Source organism: Hippoglossus stenolepis, chromosome 9, assembly GCF_022539355.2.
Source record: "Hippoglossus stenolepis isolate QCI-W04-F060 chromosome 9, HSTE1.2, whole genome shotgun sequence".
NCBI lineage: Eukaryota > Metazoa > Chordata > Actinopteri > Pleuronectiformes > Pleuronectidae > Hippoglossus > Hippoglossus stenolepis.
This window is the reverse complement of record NC_061491.1, coordinates 4,480,023-4,506,733: the sequence shown is the minus strand read 5'-3', so window position 1 is coordinate 4,506,733 and position 26,711 is coordinate 4,480,023. Positions and strand designations below refer to the sequence as shown.

The 26,711-nt window shown below is 41.9% G+C and overlaps 1 protein-coding gene across 1 annotated transcript in view; it reads right to left on the bottom strand.

Annotated features, from left to right (window-relative positions):
- zmat4a (zinc finger, matrin-type 4a) overlaps nt 1-26,711 on the bottom strand; it is a 145,245-nt gene that overhangs the window by 72,560 nt on the left and 45,974 nt on the right. Inside the window, exon 3 of the mRNA XM_035164926.2 lies at nt 20,324-20,413. Coding sequence (XP_035020817.2) covers nt 20,324-20,413 — 90 coding nt within the window. The remainder of the gene's footprint in view (nt 1-20,323; nt 20,414-26,711) is intronic.

Genomic DNA, 26,711 nt, shown 5'->3' with positions numbered 1-26,711 from the left:
TTTGATTAAGAATAAATATCAGTCAAACCATATGACAGCTTATTCATGGTTGCTCAGCCATGCAAGTGTAAACTACTCAGATTTGAAGACAGAAAAATCCTATCAGGTAGTACAGTACACTGCATCTTAAGTGGTTAATGACTGACATACTGACTTATGATCAATAATAGCATGCTTGTGCAGTCATACAGTACAAATGTTATAATGTTTTTCAATGTTCTGGGAATAACTGGGAAAATACTAAGCCTCACTGTCTTCACCACAGTGCCAAGAATTCATACACAAGCTAATGTGAGTCCACTGACGTCGAACAACCCGTTCCAATTAAGATGATCGCGTTATGCTTTCCCATCTTTTCTTTACTAGTCGCTGTGAGTACGATCAAAGTCTTTATGACGGCTGACCTTGTCCTTCCAGAGAGAATCATCACAGTAACTCAGAAACATTTAGCATTGTGAGGACACTGGTTTCTGCAAGGACAGGATGCAGCCACCTCTACATCACAAGGTCATTGTCATTTCATCCAACACACCTCTGCTTTCATAGAATATGACCTGACTGAGATGGGAATGATTTTCTTAAAAGGTTGATACAATGATTTTGCTTCTATAGCAGACCTGACAGTAGGACAACATATGTGTCAGTCAGAGAATATTCTTTCTTTTTAATCACACATAAATCAAACCATTGGACTTCTGCAAAGTACACAACCCACATCTTGAGCCACAGCCCCCACATCCCACTATTGATTTAATGAATACATTTGAGGAATAAATCCGATCACTAACAAAACCAGTACAAGCATGGACATGTTCAACCAGCGGGGGGGCTCATGTTTGCAATTTCAAATCGGACCCTTTACTGATTGTTATTTGTAGTGAGCAATAATCTAGTGGAGATCACACTGTGTGTGTGTGTGTGTGTGTGTGTGTGTGTGTGTGTGTGTGTGTGTGTGTGTGTGTGTGTGCGTGTGTGACTAAGGGAAAAGACAGGGACACAACTCTTCCTCCCACAGTGTGTGATAACAGAGGAACACTGCTGCGCACACTGACTCATTCCGAGACACACACACACTCACAGCCCCTCCTCCCGCCCTTGGCCTTGTCCTTCACTAACTCTGGCTACACACTACACACATCGTTCTTTCAGCTCTCAGAGCAGCAGAGCCCCTGTTCCATCTCGTTTGCAGGATTTCACAGTCATAATGAGCACATATATATTCAGGAAGAGACCAAAATACACCAGGAGATGAGATGCCACCTTGAACTGGGAAGGATCCATAATTTCATGGTTAATTTAACTGGATAAACAAGGAGCTAATTGCAGGGAAATGTAATTAATGTAGCGGTAGGTAGGTGTATGTTGCCAGATTGGAAACCACAGTGTCATATACGGACTTGACTTGTGTAGCATTTTAGATATATGGTGGATGTAGGCTAATGTGAAATGACTATGTATGAGTTTAGGAATGTGGATGAACTTTTGATAAGCTCATCAACATAGTTTTAAATATATATATGTCAGTGGTGGTGGGGGGTTGTGGGGGTGGGTCTCAGCACCCATGAGTCATGTGGATCAAAATACATCCAACCTCTGGCATATTCCAGCAGTCATGTTTGGTGGGCTTCACTTTTTGCATGCAATCTCAACCCAACAGTGTGAAATAATTGGAGTTCTGCATTGGCAGAATGTGCTGCTGTGCTGCACTTCTGTGAATATGTAACTGATGGAGGCAGGGTGGCAGAGGGAGGGGGGGGGGCTGCCTCCTTTCCATTCATGTAAGGCATAAAATAATCTTTTTGATTTGCCAGCAGTAAATTCTCTTTGCTATCAGCGCTGTGCTGTACATTTTCATCTCGGTTTAAGAGAAGCAGTGTGTCCAAGCCTGCCTGTGTTTGTGCCGTAGACGGGCTTTGTGATGTTCTACTGTTGTTGTTTTCTTTAGTCCCTGTATCATAAATGCCAAGGTGCCAACCTGCATGATTTTCAGAGACTCCAACTATGATACAACATTTTTTTTCCTCGAGCTGCACTCAATAAGCTGCACCTTTTCGTAAGGTAGAAGCTTTGGGCTGCAGCTAGTCTGTCTTGATCCAGGCTTAACTTAGCACCGTATGATGCCTGGGCTAAATCTGGAGGTCAGGGAACACTCACTGCTCATCACAGCATCTCCCCTAAGGCATACACAGGAGAAATAGGACAGCCAAGTGCAAGGGCATCCCTACAAAAAAAAAAGGAAAAAAAGCACTAGCTCCCAACACAGCCGCGGACAATGCAGTGTATTGCTGCCAAGCGGAGCATTCATGGGAGCGCTAAGCTGGGCTGACACAGTGGTTACTGCTGCTGCTTCAGCCCGACACAAAACAAAGCAACCTTCACATTGAACAGCAGAAGGTACAAACAGGGATAGAGAACAAACCCTGACTGGACTTTACTAGAAAGTGTGTCCCAAGGGAGATGATCCAAATCAGTTTGTCTGTTTACATACAGTTAAGGTGGCTTTACACATTCTAAAATATTCATTTTTAATCCATCCACGACCTGTGTAAATTTGTCTACGATGAAATGTCTTCTCATGTTTTTTTCTATATGCCAGTCACACCCCATCAGCCACCTTCCATTTTAATCATAGCAAATGTCCTAACACGGAAAATATAATTTTTTACAAACCAGACTGCATATCATCAGGTATGATGTTGAAATGCAGTGACATTGACTGACAAGGGCCATCAGACATAAGCGGTCAATTGAACAGGTTGAAAACCAGCTAACAGTTTTGCCTGAGTTGCACTAAACTGTGCACACGTACAGCTACAACACATACTGCGGGGTTGAATAAGGGAGTCAGTCTGTAAACTGGAGTGGATTGATATGTTTTACAATTAATTTCAATGCTAAATTCTATTGTTTGCCTATATTTCTCTTACAAAAGAAATCAGACAAACTAGCATCTATCTATTAATTCTAGAAATCTCTTTCTGTCTGTTTGTATGTGGCTTGTATATCTCAAGAACTGTACACCTTATCTGCTTCACACTAGGCATGTGTATTCTTAAGGGTCCAAGGTAGTGTAGTGTCGAATTCTGTTTGATTTGGACATGTGATATGTTCAATATGATTCAACTTTGAATAAAAGGCTACCAGCGCTCTGTAGCACTGGTGGCTGGGACTCATCAATGTAAGTATCATTAACAGTGCGTACAAAGTTTGGTTATGCTCGACAAAGGCAAAAACAAGTGATGGTCCAGTTTTGGGTTCTGCGAGTCGACCTTCACTGAACTTTGAACAAACAGATGGACAGCTCCTTCTACAGTAGCAGTTGTGCAGCTTCAGGGTTCTGTGGACTGAGTCCAGCAGCTGGTCTTTACTTGCTTGTCTCAATTAGTAGGCAAAGCACAAGTTCTTCTAAACCCTGTATAATATTTTCTACTTTCTTAATTATCTCAGGTCACATAACATCCCACTGACACTTCGAGATGAAAGTATCATTCCTTGTTTTACTTGAGAGACTGTGAATCAGACTTGCCCACACTTGGTGCGATATAGAGTAATGATATAGCACTGAGTCTAGTCTCAATTAAATCATGCCTCATTTGTGGAAATGTTTATACTCTGTAATAAAAATAACAAGTGGATGGTGCCGTACAGCTAAAATGCTACAATAACATCTTCTTCATTCCCTCCAAGGGCAGCACAGGCAAGACGGTTTGCTATTGGTCCATGCAGGTGTTGGTTTGCTAGACTCACAGATCGACTTTGGCCTTGGGAAATAAATTACAATGAATTGACTATACAGTATATGTTTGCTCTTTTTTTGAATGCTGGAAAAATTGCATTAGGCTCATCTGCCGACATCTCTTTGTCTTTTCACAAGGTTAAACTTTCCGTGCACACCCTTATCTCCGCTTTCACAGTGTAACATAATTGTGAACAGCAGGTTCACGCTGTGGATGACCCTTCTGAGGGACTCTGAGGCTATTCTGATCAGTTACAGCAACTCAGCGAAACGTACAGCTGTGATGGTTGCCTGCTCAGCGCTTTTTATGAACATTATAAAGCTGACATATACGTCCAAATTGGTTTTCCATTGTCGGAGTCACTCCTCACCTTGATGATGAGGCATATAAAATGAAAGAATCAGGCCAGAGATCATCTGGGATTGATAAGCAATTGTCGAAAGCAACACATCAAACTCCAGGAATCTTGTCAAATTAAATCCCGGGCTACAAGGTAAGAAAGCACTATTGTCTACATCACATAAATCAACCTTAAAATTCAGACCCCAACCTTTTTATTAGAAATATTTGCAAAGCTTAGATCTTTTTCTTCCCTCCTTTTTTTGAAATCGTTTGGTGGAAAAACACCATACACAAAACACGGCACTTTTCAGATGGTTTGCTTTTACTGTGCAAAACTAGATTATCGTTGAATTATTGAATTTGCTTTTAAACAGTTTTTTGTCTGATCCGTTCTTGGATCTGATTCGAGATTTGAGCAGATCCTTCGATCCAAAACATGCTCTTCAAGCTCTTCAATCTCACATACATTTATGAAAAGGTCCCCTGTGAGAGTCAGTGATTGCAGAGAATTCAAATTGGACTATTCTAACTTTACACAGGGGAGACATACAGCGCAGTGTGGTGTGTGGATTGGAAGCAGTTCCAGCCTAACCAAGGGGAACATTTGTCAGCTGTCTTGCACATTTACACAGGGCTGGAAATGTCTCTTTCTTTCTCTCGGCCATCGTTTTGGATCTTTTGCAGGGGTTCCCTTTTCAAACGCATCATTACCCTCAGACACGCACTGTACCTCTGGCCTCCCGGCCTCATTTCGCTGGCTTTCTGAGAGGTGGGGGCTTTTTCGCTAAATCTGGGCCCCTGCTTTGGAATAATAGCCAACGTCTCTCACAATTCGCCTTTATCCTTATAACTCTTCACAAAGAAGCCCAGAGGACATTTCAAATGTGGAAGTGCTTTTGTAAGAAAAAACTAGATGAGTGATGTTGCGGCTCTACACTGCAGGGGTCTGCACAATACAGTTAGGGAGACGTAGAGGCATCATCCTCTCCTCAGTTCATTTTTCAAACAGCAGAAGATTGACACTGCAGTTCTTAGGGAAACATTTGATATAATATGTAACACTCTAGGTCCCTTTATATCCAGCATTGTGTGCTATACTCTGTGTGAAGGCTTTCAGTGATATTCTTCTCCATCTTCTTCAAATGGCTCATAGTATTGATGAGGTCAAGTGCTTTTCTCTTTAAAAAAGTGGATACAAATGCATCATTAAGCAGCTGTGGATGCACAAATAAAAGAAATATAAATGAGAGCGCAGAGCAAACTTTTAATTTCATGAAAACTCAAACGGTTGAACTGCTGCAGAACAATTGAATAATGACCTGAGGCTCAATCGATCTCAGTGAAGACCTTTGTCTTGTTGGCTGTGTTGGACTGTGGTTTTATCTCAAGAACAAAGCCACAGTCTGAGATGATGAATAGAGCTGCACTTAAAACACATTAGTAAGCATTAAGCTTGGAAGAGATCACCATGAAGTTTAAAACCAACAAGATGAGATGCCCATAACTCTTTCTATCAACATACTGAGATTTTTGTAGTCTAGAAAGTCAGCGCATACTGAATAACTGATGAACCCAGAGTCAACAAACAGGCCAATAGCAACGGAGGCTATTGATTATAACTGCATCACTAGGCAACTGCAAAAATCTAGTAAGAACAGAAATTATTGCATTTCCCCTTCAGAGTTAGATATTCATCAGACTATGAGCCTCGCTCATCTACATTAGAAAATCATTTGAGGAAAAATATGACATTTGGGCATGACGGTGAATAAAGAGATGTAGATAGAAACTTCCAAAGGAAGTTGTGGGGGCTGGGTTAAAAGGTAGAAATAATGCTCGGGTTTGGTTGTCTCTAGAACATTGCACCTTTGCATGTTTGCACAATCTACCTATTGACTATATAAAACGATGCCTTTTCAGTGCACATTAACAAGGTGCAGTGGTCAGGGCAAACCACAGACTGTATATAGAGACGGACGACATAACAGCTCCCCAAAAGTGAAGCCTAAGTGCCTTGATCGCCACCTAGTAGCTGGCTTCCGTTTAAGTAATAAATCCCACCTACTCCATGTTAGCGGAAGCGACAGGGACCATACTGAAAAGTTAAACGTCAAGTACTTTTCTCTCACAGATGGTTTCGCTCATTTCAGGTAATTCTTATCACACTGAAGTGTTCTCTTTTCTGGTAGGTTTGGTTTTAATGTGGGATATGTCGTATGTGGGATATTTTAGCTTCATTTCTGGATAGTAGGGAGAAGTGGAGATTTGTCGTCTATCTACATGCAGTATATGGGGTAAACAGGCAACCTGCTACCTTGGTACCAACAACTGCATGATAGGGTAACAGGAATTCAGTTACACAGTTACTCAGCTACATTAAGGGCCTTATTTACTAAAGGTTTGCTCGTGTAAAAACGTGTGCAAACTTCACCCGCAAAAGAACACGCAAGCTGATCTACTAACGGTGCGCACTGAGGATTGTGTGCAGAATAACACGCGCTGTCCATTTAGTACGTTTGCCTTAATGAATATGCATTATCGGGTAGATGCAAATACGTTAATTTAGCACAATCAATGTGATTTACAAAGCCTTCAAATAATTGCGGTGCTTGTGACTGCGTCTATATTTAGCGTGTTTGAAAGGTAGGTGCTAATCTGCAGAGCGTTGTGCACAGATGGCTGCAGCCAAACAAAACTGAGCATTCACAGCCACTAAAGAACAGAAAATGTACCTCATACCTAAAGAAAAAATAACATTGGCATTCTGTATGTCTTCCTATTTCCCTCTTTTTGCCAACATTACATTTTTAACTGGGGGTTTTGGTTTCAGCAGGTTGCGCTTGTCTCCAGTGCGTTCGTCTCCCCCGGTGCGCTCTCCTCCCTCTCCATTCCCCGGCTGCTCCGTAGTGGGGCCGCTTGTTTTGAGAGACCTCACCACTGCCTGGACTGCCAGGGCACTGATGGCCACACCAGATACAGCGCTGACCAGCTGCCTGGTGTACCCTATATGGCCAGAGTGTCGTGCCTGAGCACTACTGCCACAGAAAGTGAACTGCACCTGCTGCTCAACATTGGTCAGAGGCATCTCTTCCAGCGCCCCCCACCACCTGTTTATCTGCCGAGGTTTTATTATGACCTATTTTTTCTTCTGTTCTTCTCCTTATGTCCTGCCACCTTCTCTTAATTTCATTGTTTTTTGTTTTACCCACAGCATTTACTTTCTCGCAGATACTCTCCCATATCGCGTTTCTTTGAGTTATATTAGTATTTCTTTGCTGTAGCTCAACAACATGTTTGTTTGCCTCTTCAACTAACACCTCCAATTCCATGGCATTAAATTTACCTTTGCGTTTGCGTCTTGATCTCCTTAATGCTCCATGGTGGAAACCAGTAACGCTCATTTAAATACTACTGCCTTTACCATGTCTGCACATGTTTCATAATTGACGCAACAATTTTTTGTAGATCACCTGCAAAACGCCCACCAACAAAACGTGCAATCTGTTATAATGCACACGCAATTTAGCACTCTTCATCTTGGATCTTAGTAGATCAGGCCCTAAAGGGGTTTCAGGTTGGGTTTGGCTCAGACTCGGTTACTTCTCTCTCTGACACTGCTGGAGTTCAGACTGAAACACCAATGCTTCACTGAACTGCACAGAGCGAGCAGGAGGAGAGGACCTCATCTGATCTGTGAACTGGAGCCTAATCACAGCACAATAGAATATCACTAAATTTCCATCAGCCTCAGCTGTACCATGGGTAATTATTTTGTTTTAAATGGGTAATGAGTGTTGACTGAATAAGAAAATGATTAGAAAGAATAAAATGTGAAAAATATCAAAGATTTGTATCCAATTTCCCTTTTTCCTCTTTTTCTGGTCTTATCCCCGATAGCTGTACTTGCATTTGTTTGTATTGTACATCATTTGGAGCCACCTGGCTTACGATTAGAAACAGACAATTGAGACAGAGTGTGAGTCTGTACATGTGGGGCCTCCATCTGCTGTGAAAATGTGGTGAATAAGTGCTAATGCAAATATGCTAATATGCACATTCTGCACATCATTTAAGGGCATGTGTGAGTAATAGATTCTACAATGCATGGCTGGACATTTTTTGCACAGTATGGCCATCTGTAGACCCAACTGTATTAATAATGTCTTTCTAATTGTATGTATTCGCTGAATCTAGTGTCTAGTGCAGACATTTGTGTTTATTTTACCAAATTTATTCCCTCTGGTGTATCAGTATCAACTTTTTATTTTACTTTATTTTACAGTTTTACCCTTAGTGTTGAGATTAATGCATTTGGCATGTAAAACAGTTAAGTAGTACTTTCTACAGTTCACCACATAATTCCTCTGAATGATAAATAAACTACATCCTCTTTCCTGCGTGTCATCAGTTTTTTAGTCCTCCAACAGAGCAGAGTTTGGGCCGTCTGCATGTGATCTGTCTTGGAACTTAAACCACCAGAGGCTCTTCTTTCTTCTTGTGTTGCTCCCTGGCCATACCGCAGATTTAGTGTGCATATGCACATGCTATAATAAATGTGTGTACTTGCCATATGCATGTGTGCGGCAAGTGAGCATGCGGCAAGTGTGCAATCTGTTGGATATCGCTCGAGGAGAAGGTCGAGGCAATGAAGCATAAGACTGCAGTCACTTCCTGTTCAGTCAAGGCGGTGTGGGACACCTGTGCCACGTCCAGCGCAACGGCACCGTCTCTCCGCCAGGAACCAGTGGCATGGCCGTGGGACTGATTTAATGGAAGCTGGCAGTTAAATAAACTGACATGCAAACACCAGAACCAGCCAACCAGTCTGCACCAGTCTGCACACATGAACATATATACAGGACATTACTTCTGCTTCACAAAGTACTAAATTGTGCATTGATTAGCAAGTGCAACGTTTAATATGAAGATAAAAGAAGGTATGTTCAGAAACTATCCCTGAAGGACTATTTGGCAGAAATGGTTCTGTCAAGTGTCAAATTAAGGCTTAGAAATGGTAGATTTCAGGTATAACCCTTGAGATGGTTCTCTTTAGCTGTTAGACAGGTTCAATGGAGCATATCCACCCATTTAGATCCTGTGCCAATTAATCCGCTCAGTAGCTGCACTAGCTGTGCGGCTCTATGGGGGGCAAACATGGTAATCACATGCATAGGCAGCTGTAAGCCTGCACACACCGTCCATGCATTGTTTCATGATTCATGACTTTCACGTTTTTGTTTTTAATATTCTATCTTGAAAATAAAACTGTGACAACAGCAGACCATGTCTCTACGTCCACTCTGTCATTGTCATACTATCTGTTTGCCTTCAACTGGTGATGATGCTGCCAAATGAGGGAGGCAGCTGTTTGCTTTTCTGACTATTGCTGCATGGTTCTTAAGTCTATATTCAATATGGTTTAAAATAATAACAAACAATACATATACGTTCACACTTTTATTCTCTGGAGTTGAAGTTCTGAGGGAATCGCTGAGTTAAACCACGATAAACACGTGGAAAAAATAAGCACATGAATGGAATCAATCCCTCGTGCTCTTTCGCCTGATCGCTTAGCCATCGTATGTGCATTAAGATTAACATTGGAAGCAGGCAGTTCTTTCAGATTGTCTTGTTTTTCTCTTAATTCTAGGAGGACAGTCTTGGTCCTGAATTAACAGTAACCGTGCTCTACATCAGAATGTTCGCCCAAAGCTCCACTTCACCAAACCTCCTGCAATGTTGCCAACATGGCACATTGGCACAGGAGTTGAGGTGCTGCTCAAATCTCGTTGTCTATCCAAGATGACATAATTGGCTGTGCCCTACATGTATGGTACCTCTATTCATTTCGCAATGTTTTAATTCTTTAAATTTCTTTCATTTTTGTCTCTGTCGCTCGCGAGTTAGAAACGTCACCAATGCCCCCTTTATTCACACATGGGCTCATTCGGCCATTATCTATTGTTTTTACTTGAGGCAGGATGGAGAAACTGTAGAGAAAGTCCACGGCAGCTGCCTCGGACGTATGCGTCCTCACATACAGCCTCATGGGATTATGCAGAGTTCAGTGCAGTTCTTTAGTCTTGTCGTTAAAAAGAGAAGAAAAAAAAAAGATTTGTCATTCTTTCATACAGGAGCAATGACAGTCTTCAACTATAAGCAACAGAGCAGTTCCATGTGAACAGGCCTGGGCTTCCTATCTATTTATTCATGAAAGAACAAATTACTTTTTGTCTTTTCCATCTTTCAGCTGATGAGAGGCTGTCTCTTGTATAATGATCCATGCAGTAACATTTGAGTGGATTTCTTGGAGTCACCTGTTTGTGTTGGGCTTTTTTTGCACGATGGTCAAACCTCGATAGGTAGAGTGTTGTCCCGATGTTTTCCACACCACTCAGCACCATGCTCTGTAGCCAGCACTATACCCCTGCTTGTATATTAAAAGGCGAGAGTGAGTTCTCCCTCTGAGCTGCTGAAATACGATGACTAACATCACCATAGTGGTGTGGGCCAAACCTCAGGGATGAGGCCGTGCGGAGCCTCCACAGTAGCATCTCGATAAGCTGTCTGCGGTTTAAATGGGTGTCTACAGCAAACCTTCCATGCAACATGCTGAGACAAATGAAAAACGTGCTCCCTGTGTTCAGACGACTCTGGGAGTTCTGGTGGTTCTTGACAGCAAATATTTGTTTTCTTGTTGCTTTCTTTATGAGCCTCGTGCTGCATCTCCAGGGAGATTTTATCAGACACCCCGCCCTCCTGGTTTTCATTTTAAAGATGCATTTCTTTAAAATGTAGCTTGAATTGAAGCACATGCATCTATTCTGTGCAGGGAGCTTGGAGTCGGCTATTACCCCACTTTTTTAGAATTAAATCCAAGCTCCTTGGTTCTCCTGTAATATAAATCCCGTCTGCAGCAGCAACATCCTCGTACTTCAAAGTGCATCCCTGAGTTTTTGCCTCATGAAGAACTGCTTGTTCTTCTACTTTTCTATTTTCTAGATCAGTGTCAAATTGAACTTCTGTGTAAAGCAAAATGGAGCAAATGAAAAATGTGCTAAAAACGGCAACAGCAACGTAAGAGCCCCCCTGGGAACCAAACTCATTGATCCTGCTGATGTAATGTCAGCCACTATAGGAAAAGACTACTTTTATGCCCTTTTTTAAGCCTTTATTTGTGTACGTTTTAGCAAATTAGCACAATCGCATTGTGTGCAGAGGTTTCTATAAACAGTCTATGACGCAGGGTGAAATTAGAAAATTGGTGTTCATCCTACCTGGTTTATCTGTAATGATGATTTTCTCCTCACCATTGTTTTCATAAAAACATAATTTGCTTTAATACTCTTCACTTACTGTGCATATAAGTTTAAATGATTTACCTAAATGCTGTTATTTTTTCATACAATGCAAGTCGACTTTTTGAGAGGTCTGTTAAGAAAGTGAGAATTTTCAGACCCAACTTCACAACTTTTCAAAGTAAAAGCTCTGCTCAATAGAAAGTATTACAGCAACGAAACAAATGTTTTGCTTGCTTTCAAGACAACTTTCTAAAGAGGAAGTTATCCTATGAATTACGAATGTCTGTGTCAGTAAGAGATGGTGAAATTAAAATCATCAGATTATTAAAATGATCTTCTGGGCCAGATATTAGTAGCAGGCTGCCAGTTACAAACCGCTGATGTAGTTTATCTGAGGATGTAGAGGAAGACATGTTCAACCAGTAGATTAAAGGCCCACTGCCCCGCCCCTACTGACTGCTGCAGAGCGCTGGTCACCTGTTTATTCAAATTTTCCAAATCACACCAAAATCGGCACTGTACTTACCTGGGCCATTAATAGTACACGTGCCAAGTATGAAGCCGATTTGATGAACCATTACGTTACACATAGAGAAAAAACGTTTGTAGAATTAGTAGGTAGATGCAGTTCCTGTTTGCAGTGTAACCATTGAGGTAACGACAACCTTCATCACTTCATTGCTTTGATAGTGAGGACATTTTTAAAACATGAGCCTCTGGAAAGTTCTGAAGCGTCTTATCTCCTTGATTTCTTTGCAGATTCCATCAAGTCTGTGTGTTAGTACTCGACTGACAAGATTTCTGAGCTCATGCTGCAGCTCTGCCTCCTCCTCATCTCTGCCGACTGATCGATCAGCGGACTCATCGTTTCAGCACTTGTACGATGCATAAATCACATTTCCAAAACTGTTATCAACCAGAACCATTTTGTCTCGAGTACCCGTTCAAATATTTCTGCATCGCTGGTGGATGGTTTTAGCTGAATTGTGCAATTTCCACAGAGCTATCAACATCTGATATTTCCCAATTTGCATGAGCAATGCTAAAAAGGAATGAGCTGTCCAAACATTGGAGCAGAGGACTGAACGATAACAATGGCAAATAACAAATTACTAACTGCTCTTTGGAGTGAAACACCCCAGATGATGAAAAAGCTGCAGCCTCCAATACACCGCTATATGTTTATGCATTGGTTGTCATATAGTCAAACCTGGGAGACAAACTATCAAGGACATGTAAAATGTAATTTGGTTCAGCAGGCTCGGACTGTGGCACAAGTTATCACCTCTGAATCCAAAGCATGCCATATCATAACCAGACTCCTTCAAACCACAGAACCCTGAGAGCGTACTCCTTGACTGACAGGCCCCTCCCCCTCTGAATGGGCGCAGGTTATCACGGCGACTAGCATGACTAGCAGCGTGTGCAGTTGTCAGATGGCATCAGCTCAACCGGGTCCAGACGCCGGGCCATGCCAGGCCGTATACACACTCCCATAGTCTCTGGAGGCGGTGCTGCCGAGTGTATTTTTAGACGGCGCCACCTTGTAAGCGCAGCGTGGTCGCATCACATGGGTGGAGTTTTAAGCGGAGCCCTCGTCCATCAAATCAAATGTGCCCTTTTACCAGGGGCCCAAGGTCAGACCGCGGAGCCAACACAGATTCATTGTGACAAAAAAAAAAGAAGAAAGATGAGACAATGTGCGAGGCTGCTCCTGCTTTGGTCATGAATGATGTCATACCTCTCCTTCAAAATGACAAACTACAGACAGTGTACAGCAACAAGGATTGTTTAGATTGTGTGGTATTAGTTTTAACTGTAAACCCTGCAATCAACCAAAAGAGACTGTGAACCCCTCACTCTGATGATTGTCCTGTTGGAAGGTCACAGGCTCATTGAAAGGCCCCTTTCACACGTGGGAAGTCTGATCTGCGGAGTCAGCACTAAGTTCAGGTCTGATTACGTCCTTAGATTCGTTCACTCAGACCCCATTCGGAGATGGGAAGCATGGGGCCAATTTCTTTTTGCCATGTGCACACCTTGGGCCACACATGAAGGACCATCTAGTCAGCTGACATCCTCTGACCTGCTACAGTTTCACAATGAATAGAACATATTTTTACCACTCTCAGTGTTTCAATGTTTTTCATGATTTCATGGCAGCTCCTCGAAAGTGAAGCCAAAGCATGTAAATCACCACTCGGTGGCTGGCTGGAGGATCCCACCTCAAAGATGTTCCTGTTATTTCTTATCACACTAATTGTAATTTGATGTGATTAAAAATAGGGTGAAACGTAATGAACGATGGGGCCGACTTGTTGTTGGTCGAGCGCGTATCGACAGGAGCTCACGACCGTAGCTCGATCCCCCCCTCGCTACTGCACAGACCCTGGCTCCAAATGGGCAAGATGGCCGCTATAGTATAAGGGATATTTCATCTTCATACCTGGATTTAGTATACCACAGCAAGTATTCCTCATGTGGGGGACACGTAAGTAGTGAAAAAAATTGCCTTTTACGATATTTGTTTTTTTACAATTTTTTGGTCCATATGAAGTCACAGAACCACAAATCACCCTGTATTCTCAGCACATGTTTTTGTTGTGGTAGTTTTGAGACATATTTAAATGGAATAAAGAGCCGGTGAAGAGCACGTTTAGTCCTGACATTGATGAAATGTTGGGGGAAGGTCACAGGACTTCTATTTGTCACTGCCGTCAAATTAACAGGAACAAAACAAGGATTACGATGCTGATTCAAAGTAGGAAAACAAGTTCCTCACCCCAAAGCCTCAAGGCTCATTACCTACAAAAATGCTCCAACTCACATGTACAGGCACAGAAAAGACTCTGCTGCATCAACTAATCACACACATACACAAAAACACCCCACGTGTTTCCAAATATTAAAGAACACCCTGTACAATATTAAATATGAAACTGAACTCGTCTTCATGATCCAAATACATAAGGGATGACACAGAACAGACCGGGAAGCTGCAGACAGTGAAGTCAGAGGGAAGCTGAGCAGCAGCTGCAGCGTGTAGCATCGTACAGTTTCTCTATCTCACACTCTCTCCATCCCCCATCTCCCTCTCTCCCAGTGAAACAGGAGCCGTCTGCTTCTCCCGGACCTGATATTAACCCCAAGGTTGATTTAATTTGAACAGCAGGGAGGCTCGGAGGAGCTGTTCCATCGGCTGCAGACTCCTCCCTTGGCTCTCACGCCCTCGTCTCCTGACAGATTCCTCTGCATCCAGCTCCAAGATGCTGGGATGTTTCCGTCTACATCCTACAGGGATGCATGTGCCCATTAGCAGGCTGATGTCAGCTGTTGATTTGTGAAATGCGCATTCGGAGCAAGCGTGTCTCCATTTGCAGATTTGACAGTTGCTGTCCTGGTTGACGGCATCTTGTTACAAGCAATATACTCACTGTCAACAGCAGGTGTCAACGGGAACATCCAGTGGCTGAATTTGGGTTTGATGGATGCTGAATGACAGATGTTTTTACTGTTTACCACTGCAGTCACAGACATAAACTCAAAAGGTAGTTTTCAGGATGGAATAAAACATGCAAAACAGCCTGGAGAAAAATCCACGAGTTGTTCCATTTGCTCTGAATATAACTCTGATGAGTTTCATTTAGTTTTTACATGCGTGGCTCCTAGGATGCATAAACCAGCCCTTCGGTTCATCGTATCATTAATGGAGGCCTGTGTCAATTTTAAACTTCATTCTGGGATAAATAAGGTTTAGATTGGACACACATCTGAGTTTGTAATCAAGCCTCTTTACAACATCCTTCCTCAGAGAAAAGCAGAACAGGTTATCTGATTGAAGAGGCTCACACACTCTTTGTTACCACTAACTGGATCTTATTAGATGAGTTTCTCTTTGTGCTTGAATTTATCCGTCAAGAACAATTTGGGAGACACAATTTTTGTCTGTTTGTTTGATAGTTAGCCGGATTATGCAAAAAACGACTCAACCGATTTCGGTGATATTTTGTGAGGGGGTGGGGCACGACCCAAGAAAGAACTTCAGGGGGCTGATCCAGGATACACTTACTTTGACTTACCATTATAACCCATTATAAGAGACTGGTATTTATGATTTATGATACAATTTGGTGCAGCTCCAAATAAAATTCTGGATTTGGTGAATATACATCTGGTTTCATAAAGGGCACTGCTGGGCCTTGGCAGAGGTATGCACTTTATTGAGTGTCATTCTAGTTAAGTTATGGAAATTAACATCTCAACTATTACTGTCAGTTAACAGTTTTGTCTATCGTCTCTTTGACATTTGAGCAACTGCTGATTTACTTTTGTGAGAAACCTAATGCCCATTTATGGTTTGGTTTTGCACACCCTCCGTCCACCCCGGTCTCCACCCAGTGCCATCCATCCATCATCTGTACCTCATTTGAAAGTCATGGGGGGGCTGGAGCTGAAAGTCGACACCCCGGACAGGTTGCCAGTGTATCACATGGCTGGCGTACAGTGAGAAACAACCATTTACGTTAACATTCACGCAGATGATTTAAAGTGTCCAATTAACCCAGCCTCGATCTGCATGTCTGGACTGTGGGAGGAAGCTGAAACACCTGGAGAAAACCCACATAGACACGGAGAGAACATGCAAACTCCACACATGAAGCTGAACCGGGAATCGAATCAAAACCCTACCTGCTGCCCACTGATGCATTCAGTAGCAACATATTTGCAATTTGCACTTGTTCATGCAAACTGTAAGTTGGTTGAAAATACATATTTGCTGTTTCAGGGGAGTCGTATTGATGCGTATTTTGTGATCGCTGTCTGAACATATCTTTACTTCTGTCTCCATGGATACACAGCTGACTTAGTGTCCCCTTGTACTGCAGGATAACAAGAAGCAACAAATTCCTATGTGCCTTCATAATTTATTTAGAGTTGAGTCTAGGTCTCAAGAAATTTAAGCACATTTCTGACCTTTAAATCACACACAGAAACCCTGAGCTCAACCTCCCCTCACATCATGGTATTTCTTTTTAAGTTGACCCAAGCCAGCAAGGTCACCTGGCATGAACTCCCCTGAAGAACTTGACTAGGGGCCTTTCTCCTGTTAAGTCTTCTGCTCAGTGATGCAGCAGTACGGACAGAGAGTCTGAGAAAACAGCCCAATCCATGTTGAAACCCATTTCCCTACTGTCCCTGTTAACACAGGCAGTACAAAGCAGACACAGATTCCACCTGACAGCCGTACACAAAAACACTAACAGCTTTGATGCTGAGAGCAGCTGGAATAATAGTCAAAGCCACAGAGGGAAAAAAATAATACAATTCACGGTGTTCAACTGCTTCCACCTCGGGCCCTTTGCCAGGTTCGGAATCACACTGCATGAATCTCGTTTACTATCAACACTCAGTGTGGCGTTTAAGAGTTTAAATGCAGCAGTGGTTGAAAATGGCTATAAGAACATTTGCTCAAGTGCTACATGAGGTCAATTGTAAAGGCACTGGTTCTTTATATTTCAATTTGATGTGATTTCTTTCACTATATGTCAGAGGGAATCATTGTAACTTTGATTCCAATCCACATTCTGTTGACATGTGTACCAGCTACAACATTACAACGCTGCCTTTTTATAGTAAAAACACTGCTGCACATTTATACATCAATAATGATGATACAATAATATGATACATACTGTCAAACATAATCCTATGAAAGAGAACCATTCTTATTTCTTACTCTTAACAGGTTCATTATATCCATAACCTTAAATAATTAGCATTCATGTTATGATGATGGATATTTATTATTGTAAAAAACATTTGTTATGTGATTTGATTAAGGAAAGAAAGGGGAAAAAAAGAGGTCATCTACATTTACGATACAATATGATATGATAAGACTTTTCTTTTTTTGGATTACACTGAAATGAACTAACTAAACCAAACTAAATCTGCATTAATGTTGTTAACTCACACAGACATATTTTGACATGTCACAGTAAGGAAAGCAAAAGCGAATACCTAGGGGACGCACAAGCTAATAACATTGCTAATAACTCTGTTCTATTTGACTTATTACTTAAGTCAGAATAACTGCTGTTGCCTCCATCCAGCAGACATTACACAACCTTCAATTAATGTTTTAGGATACCTGAATGTGGCCCATGAGTCCAAGTCCACCAATTCCTGAAGGAAGCATGTTGTTATTATCAGCTTAATGTTTCATTATATTCATCAGATTAAAAAGGTGGAGAGAAGCAAGAGCCATTAGAGCAAAGTCGGTGATAATTCTCTGTAAGTGCCTTAATGTGCCTTAACCAGCTGGTACCAGCAGTCATTTGTATCTTCATTATTGATTCATACTTGTTTTTGTAAAGAATCTGCATCTCTTCCAACATCAATAATTGAATGAACAGTAGTTATTGGAAATAAACGTTGTAGTGCTTCTGAAGTCTTACTGACCACTAGTCAAGTAACATTCACCCATTCATGCACGTTTATGTCGTGCTTATATATTGTCAAGTAATTTGGGGTTCAGTGTGTTGCCCGAGGACATTTTAGCATGTGGAGGAGCCAGGGGGATTAAACCACTTACCCTCTGATTAGTGGGCAACTCGCTCTACCTCCTGAGCCAGTCGCTCGACAACGAAAACCGTGACAATGTCCCGTCTGTTACTGAAATCTTTAAAGCTGTAGATTTTCATTAAATGAATGGATTAAATGAAAATCAATCAAGCAATCATTTCTCTCTCAAAACAGGGAAACCGCTCCAATGCAACAAAGGTCATCGCAGACTGGCACATTGAGCCACCTTTGAGGTATTCTTTGTTTACCTTCAACTCCTGATAAATATTCTAATTGAAATATTATTACAGTGATGTAATCCACAGTAGAAATCCAGCTGGTGACAGGAAGGAGTACGGTCTGAGACTGTATCAAACAGTCACACAGTATGTTGTACCTGTGTCGGCTGACAAGAAGGCAATGGAACGCACAAAAGGCAGTGAAAGAATGATGAGCCGTGACGTCCCTGCTCCGACATCGAAGTCTCATCACTCATCTCTGCGATCCCCATGGTTTCCGTGGGAGTGATAAAAGCTTCAGCAGAACACTGACAGGAGATAGAGTACAAGACTCCAGCGCCTCGCAGATTGCAAAAAAAGAAATCACATCAAAGAAACAGTCACACAAAGAGCTTTTGTTGAGGAAATGTGAGGAATGGAAAAGGAGGAGAGGAGAAGCAGGGAAGAGAAAGAAGAAGGAAAAGCAGGGCAAGAGGGAAATAGGGAAATAAGTAAACTGAGGTTGAGATGTATGAGAAGGAAGAGAAAGACAACAGCAGGATAGAGGTAGTGAGGTGGGAAAAAGTCATGAAAATAGGAGATAGGCGAGGAAAAATGACAGGGTGGGAAAGGCAGGAAAGAGTGAGAATGGTTGGAGATGAGAAAGAAAAAAAGGATGAGAGAAATTAGAGAGAAGAAGATGAGATGGAAACAAGGGAGGGTTGAGTATTGAAGAAAGAAAGTGAGAATAATTGAAATGAGTGAAGAGGAGAAAAAAGGAACAGAGGAAGGGAAGGGAAGGGAAGGGAAGGGAAGGGAAGGAAAGATAAGTAGTGAAAATGAGACGGAGGAAAACAATTAAAAAATCAAGTGCAGGAAAGAAATGGAAGTAAGGCAGGATAGCAATGTGCAAGAAAAAAAAAGAAGAAAAGCAAGAGGAGAGAGGAAAGTGAATTGAGGAAAACACAGACAACCAGAGAGCAGGACACTGAGGAGAGATAACACCAGAGGTAAAGAGAACATGATGGGTTAGATAGAAAAGTGGAAAGCAAAGGAGAGACAATTATAGGAAAGGAAAGGAAAGTAGAGGAAAGAAAAATAAATGAACGGAAAGTAGAGTAAAGGAAAGGAAGCCAGAGGAAAATGGAGGGAAGTAGAAGATTTTAAAGGAAAATAGAGGAAAGAAGAGGAGAGGAAGTAAAAGAACTGAAAGGGAAGGAATACAGTGGGAATTTAAGAAAAGGATAATAAGAGGCAAGTACAAAGGGAGTTGTAGAAACTGATGGATATGATGAGCAGTTCTGTTTGCTAGGAAAACAGGAGAGGAGACTAAAAAGACAGTCAGGGGGATTAGAGCGATCAGTTAGGGTGAGGACAGTGACACAGAAGCAGAAAAGCAGGACTGCTTGATGCAGAGAGAGAAAGTGTCCCTGATTTGTCTTTATCTGCCTCGGAAACACAGATTTCCAGACTGATAACTAGCTAACTGACAGTAAACACAGAGGAGACCTCGGCCTCTCCACTGCAGCGTCTCCTCACCTCCTCCATCACCATGAGCCTCACTCGAAAGGAAAGTCGACTGAAAAAACGCCCCTTTCTCACTGACACCGACAATAAACCTGCACATGCTCCACGACATCTCCACATCATGAAGCTGCAACGTGGACGTGAAAAACCATGTTCTCGTATCTTTCCCCCGGAGGAGACAAGGAGGAGCAGAAGGTGGTTCGAGCTGTAGAGGCTGCACGACACACAGGAGCTTATCGAATGAGGAATGACAGGCCACATAATTGTGTCTGTCAAACACGTCATGTACTTTCAGTTTAACATGACACGGAGGGCTGGGAGGGCTGGATACGCCACAAGGTGTCTTTGTGTTTGATGAAAGGTTGGCGTCCCCTCGCATCCAACCGCAGCGCCGTCACTGTCGCATTGTTCATTGGTGTAGATATATGGCAACGCTGTTTATCTGTCAGCTATTCCAAAACAGAGGGGGTGGGGGCCGGGGGCTTAGGGTGTCTCGTTGGGAAAAGCAAATACAGGTTTCCATGTGACGCAGCGTGTGGACTAACATGTAGCCTGTTTACGGGTAGTTACTGTGACCGTGGGGACACAGGGAGGCAGGACAGACACTCGGAATTAGAATTCACACAGGACTTACATTGTCTGTTCTGAGCTTCTTGGCAGGGCAGCCTCCATCCACAGGATGTAGCATGTAATACAGCCGCACTTTGTTGGCGTGTTTCCGACTCTGCAGGAGAGAAACGGAGGAAAACAAACATTAGTGGAGCAGAAATAAGGGGTTGATTTCCGTTTTCACACGTTCTCCTCAGGTGCGGCGGATGCATGCGGGGAGAATATTGGAATCTGTGATGTCTTTTACTTCTGTATTAGAAAGTTTTATGGAATTCATTTCTTTGTTATTCCTTATCTTAAAGAGTAACAGGTCTTTTCATCTGACACAGTATTCTTTGCAATCTTTCCATGACCCACTTGACGCACCAGCAGTTGACTGCACATCCAAGGACAGGGCAACACAATGACCCGAAGTGATTGTGAGATCCAGGCATTATAAATCACTGGTGTTCCGTCTTCACTTTGTTCATTTTCACATCTCATGTACGTGATGAGTCTTTCTGCAGGTGCCAAATTACATCTAAGAAAGACTCGACTTTGTTGACTTCGCTCTTTACTTAACAGAAAATACCACCACAAAGTTGGCATTGTCGGCAGGGTGCAACACACAAGGTGAGATACTGTGTAAAGTGTACATTTGTGTTTCAGTAATAAATTGCCATCAGATCCTTCACTTTGATTTAGCTACACAGCAAGAAAGGTGATTTAATATGAAATGCAGTTGCCTTCATTCACAGGCACGACAAATACTAATAAATACTCAATTTTCCAACGGCTCTTGTCTAATTTTCTGTGCACCGCAGTGACTAAGTTTCATGTGACAATTAACATCAGTGTTTTTGCTGAATCATTGTGCAGGGGAATCATCAGGTATCATCTGTGTCAATAAAACATATTCACATCACACATTAAAGTTAGAGTAGTTTAAAACACAGAAACTAAATTGAATTTCTTAAACAGACTAATTACTATTGTTAGTAACACTGCACCAAAAGACAACATTAAAACTACGTGACAATGGGAGGAAAGATTTTAGTGATGAACCTACAGAGAATAATCCGATGAATCTGCAGCTCTCCCCGGATTTATGGAGTTTTATAGTGAGTTCCAGCTCAGCGTTAAGCTATTCAGAGCACAACCTTATCGTCCTGGTTTACTGTCATCACATATAGCATCATTTTTGGCCGTAGCAGCAAAGTCTTACTTTACATTATCCTGCTTAACACTAAAAAGCAGACGGATAGAGTGGGAGAGTATTTGGTGAACTTAGTGGAGCACTTAGCAGCTGAACAAGCCAGATGTTTCCCTCAGGAGCGGGTGGAGACCAAAAACAGAGCTCAAAGAGGATAAATATCAGACTGAAATGAATCAGCCGGATGCAAACTGTGAATGAATGGTGAACAGATGACATTGTTGTCTTTGCAACTTGTTTTAAGTATATACAGTATATATATATGTATATATAAGTTGAAGGACATATATTAATTGATTCTGAGTCACGCAACCATGAAATACAAGGACATCTTCTAATTGTACCAGCGACCTTCATCACTCTCCATTTTCAGTTTTTCTCCATAAATATTCCATGAAGGACGTTTTAAGAAGCCATTGAGATCTTTTTGATGTAATTATTATTCTCCAGGGGTATTTAATGCATTGGTTAGAAAAAAATGAAACAGAATATAGACCACTGACCAGTGCATTGATGTGAGGTACAGAAATGAGTTTCAACCAGACAAGAGAAGTGATGTCTGACTTTGCCTATATAAACACAAGTTAGCAGTTTATGAAAGAGTTGCAAAATTGTTTCACTCAAAAAACTAATCATGAGGGGAAACTAAATCGTTGGGACACCCAAAGCGTCAAAATTCCTTAAAAATACAGCATGTCCTCAAACAAAACATCATCCATCCATCGATATTTTCTTAATGGAGACACCACATCATTCCAACGCCCACTAGAATATATAATTCCATGACACAGAGCTATTTCTGGCACACGCTCAGAGGATGTATGCATATTACTGTCACAGGAAGGCATCCAGAAGACATCCTACACATGCCTGAACAACTACGTCATCATTCAAAATTGGCCAAATGATTCATCGTCTCAATTTAAAGGGATAGTTCACCCAAAAATGAAAATGCACTTATTATCTACTCAGCCCTATGCCCTATGTCGAGTCGAATATGAATGTCGGGGATTGCCGGCGCTTGGATGACACCACACGAGCAGTATGGAGGCATGTTGTTTTTTTCTGTTGTTTTATTTTTTTCTGAAGATAGGTCACTAATTTCTTTCTATACCTCATTGGTATAGGGGTGAGTAGATAATGTGTGAATTTTCATTTCTGAGTGAACTATTCCTTTAAAGGCGAAAGCCCTTCAAAAGACATCAGTACAGTTGAAGAGCGATCTGCCATGTTGGTGGAGTGTCAATGGTTTCACAGTCCTGGCAGTGACTGTCATGTATGAATTATATTATGATGACACATTGCCTCACCTGTTTCCTGGTTTGAGGAGGTTGAGGGTGGAGCCTATTAAAATACAGAGGCCCAATAAATGGACCATACCAAGAGCTGCATCAGCGCAGGTGAAATGGTGTTGCTTTGTCTTTGGTTATTATTGTGTTATTTCCCCCTTTTGTTTTCAAATGCCTTCATCAGCTAGTACATTACACTACGTTTTGTTGGGTCTTGCGCTAAAATGCAATTTAATCACAAAGGAGGCAGCAACGTTGTAGTTGTACACATTTTATAAACAAAAGATTCTGCCTGAACATAAGAAATTTTCTTTTCCTTCATTGTCCTGAACCCAGTCCTGTTCCATAGGGTCCATCTAAGCTCTGTGCCAGGTAGAGTTCCAAACAAAAGCTGGTGAGGGCTGTCTAATAAGGTGCATGCTGCTCCCTGACATTGAATCGGATTGATAATTAGTGCTCGAAGAAGGCTTGAGTTAATCTGAGGCTGCATCTGCTCCACCACAGAAGAGTGTATACAGTAGTTACTGTACAAGGGAGGCAAGGTGCAGCTTGGACAGGTGCCTGGCCTCCGTCAGGCAGGAGGCCAGCCACCGGTTCTCTTCATAAGAGCACGACAGACAAACCCATCCTGGCTGGTCAGGGGTGAGAGCCAGGCTGCAGGAATCTATTTGTCTTGCCTGTCTGGTTTCCTGACAGAGATAAAGTAGCTCCGTCATTTCTTCATGGGGGTATCAAGCTTGAAAAGCATGAAGGACACACGTAAATTTGCGAAGCGCACTTTTCATTAAAATCTGTTCTGTTTGGATCACCTCCTTTACAAAAAAAGACAGGCAGTGTTTTCAAAAAAAGAGGGATACGGAGATGACACTTTGTTCAAATGGACAGGAACAAAGCCCATATGCCATTATGTAAAAACACTATTCTTGTTACTCATTTATTTAGGGAAAGTGGGGTTCTATTCATATTGTATTACTGTTTAAATATAACATCCACTGCAGCAGCAGCAGAGCTATTTCAAAGTCAGCGTGAATCAAGAAAATGTAACCATTTGAAATGTAAATTTTATCTCCATCTCACCAGTAAATAATCAGCAGAGTAAAATACATCACAGGACTTTTTTATACAATCGCACAATCAGCTCTGCACTGTTCAAACTGTGTGTTCCTCTGCTAAAAATATGATCAATAGCTCTATGGGTATAAGGGATGGTCTTTATGAGGAAAATGCTATTGCACATGTTCCATTCGTGCAGCACCGGAACAAGACAATCAACTGGAGTTTGACATCAATCTCCAGTGAGGTCACTGCAGATAGCTTCCACATCAAACGGGCATTATCTGTGCAGCAGGCTGGGCTGTGATTCACCCCCTGAAATCATTTCAGGATCGTGTTTTTTTCCAAGCTGCAATCAATCGCACTTCTGGTGTTCAGGTGCATTATTTGTTATGGCACCCCAAAGTGTCTTTTTCTCCAGCCTGATGTAAGATCTCTTCTTTGCAGCAGAGGTGTGTTTCTGCAGCGCAAACACTTCCAGCTCTGATCTGGACAGACAGTCTCCATTTCAGTCGATTAAGACATCCCAGAAGTAAGGCTACACTCCATACACTATATTTGCATGCTGTCATTATTTTAATCTTAATTACATATAATGTCTTTATTATAGAACTTCCTAATTACCAAGTAGTACGTGCTGTATGCAAGTACTGCTCCTGCACTCTGCCCTGCATCAAGGCAATAAACATTAGAAAACACAGTCTGGTATTGTAGGTATGCTGTAATACAAATAAATGATCTGATATTTTTGGTATTTATTTCTTTTTTCCCCAGGGGCTGGAAACAGGGGGAGCCATCCAGCACCTCTAACACTCACTAATTTATAAGATAAAACTAATGAATGAACATAAAACATTGTGTTGTGTAGCAGATCGTTTTTCTTGGCTGGCAATAGAGACTCACTTGCTCCATGTCGAGACACAGTCCTGCACATAAACCCTGTAAATCACAAGGTCCAGAGCACTTTGGGTTTTGTCCAGATAACTCAGTGAGCTGTAGAGCAGCTGGTTGGCAGATCATGTAACCAACCCGTTTCCACTTTTGTGTCAGATGCATGTCAACCGGCTGAATAACTCAAAATATCAAACTACTCCTTTAAGAGTATATTCCACCGTCCCTTTTTCAGGGATTTCTAACAACTAAAGGCTGCTGTTAATTGTCCACAAAGAAAACCTATGCTATCTACATTAGTGCAAAGGTTTAGGGGAGGGACATTTTGTTTCTCCCTTTGATTAACATTGCGGCGGGATACGTTCTTCATGTGCCCGGTTACCTTCACAATATTATAGATCACACTGTTTAGCAGTTACCAGTTAAAACCACAAATGTCAACATGACGACCTGACCTGCCACAAGACTAGACTAAATACTTTTCATACATTTTTAAATACAATACAAACTCACACACTAGTGTGTTCTGTCACTGTCAGCTTGTGTGTTTGTGAAGTGTCTCACGGTTGTGAGGTAATTGTCACTTGAGTCCATGAAAACTACAAAACAACATAATTGATACAGAATGTGCGACTGTAGCTGACCAGTGACAGACTGTCATCTGAAAACAAGAGATACTGTTTCATCTGACAATGTGTGACTGAAAATAAACCCAACAAAAAAGTAGAAATGAAAAACAAGCCATGACGAGCATGTTCCAAAACTGCTTCATTTGAAATTTCGATGAAAGTGTGATTTGGAAAGCTGATGCCATTCATGTGGGAGTTTTTATCTTGGCTCTACTTTCTGCCGGCAGGTCCCTGGTTTCCTCCTCCCTCATACTTTACTAAATGTTAAATCTGTACAGTTGCACGCATCTTTCAAACCTGCAAGAAGAGCAGAGAACTGTAGAGATGTAACGGAGCTCTGTGTGCATGTCTTACATATGTGAGGTAAGCTGGAGTTACATGCGATTCATATTGGCCTAATATTGATCAAAAATCAGTTGTATTTGACAGTGCCAATGTGAGAAGAGCAAATCTGTACATCAATAAAAAAACAGGTATATGGTATTTTCAATGTTTGTAATGACATTCACACACTTACAGACAACACCCCCATACGACCACCATACTACGTTGATTTTCATGTCAAAGTAAAATGAACTGAATCTAATGGACATTACAACCCAAGGCTATGTGACAATATGCCATTCATAGACAGAGTCTCGACCGTGATGCTTGTGACACTGATCAAAATGGTGTGTACCGCCTAGACGCCCACCTCTTATTCATATCCTATTTAGAAAAAGGTCTGGACATGTATACGGTGTGATATTATTTGGAGGAAATGGGCCACAACAAGCAGAATGTCACAAAGAAATCAGAAACTCAATAGACTGAAGAAACCAGCAGGATACACTGTACAGGCAGATCAGCAAGAAGAAAACCTTATGAGACACTAACTAATGGACTAGCTGATGGAAGGCTGTAGGTCATTCATTTATATTCAGATTTAAATTGTATAAGCAGGTAGGTGCAGTGAAGATCCTTCGATTGCCTCTTACCGCAGCACCATGGAGAGCATCCTCAACACCTGCATCCCGGTTTGGTACGGCAACTGCACCACGAGGACCAGAAATCACTGCAGAGGGTGGTGAAAATCACCCAATGCATCACCGAGACCACACTCCCTTCCGCCTCTCACCCCAACCATGGACTGTTTACTCTCCACCGTGGCACCCGCTCTGGAGCACGCTACCGCAGCCTCCCAGCCGGAACCAACAGGACTGCTAACAGCTTCTTCCCCTCAGCTGTCAGACTTTTAACAAAGAAGTCCGTGCTGTCTCACACTGACTAGCCCATCCTGTCACTATTGTTATAATCAATCAATCAATTTGTATTTGTATAGCCCATATTCATAAATCACAATTTGTCTTATAGGGCTTT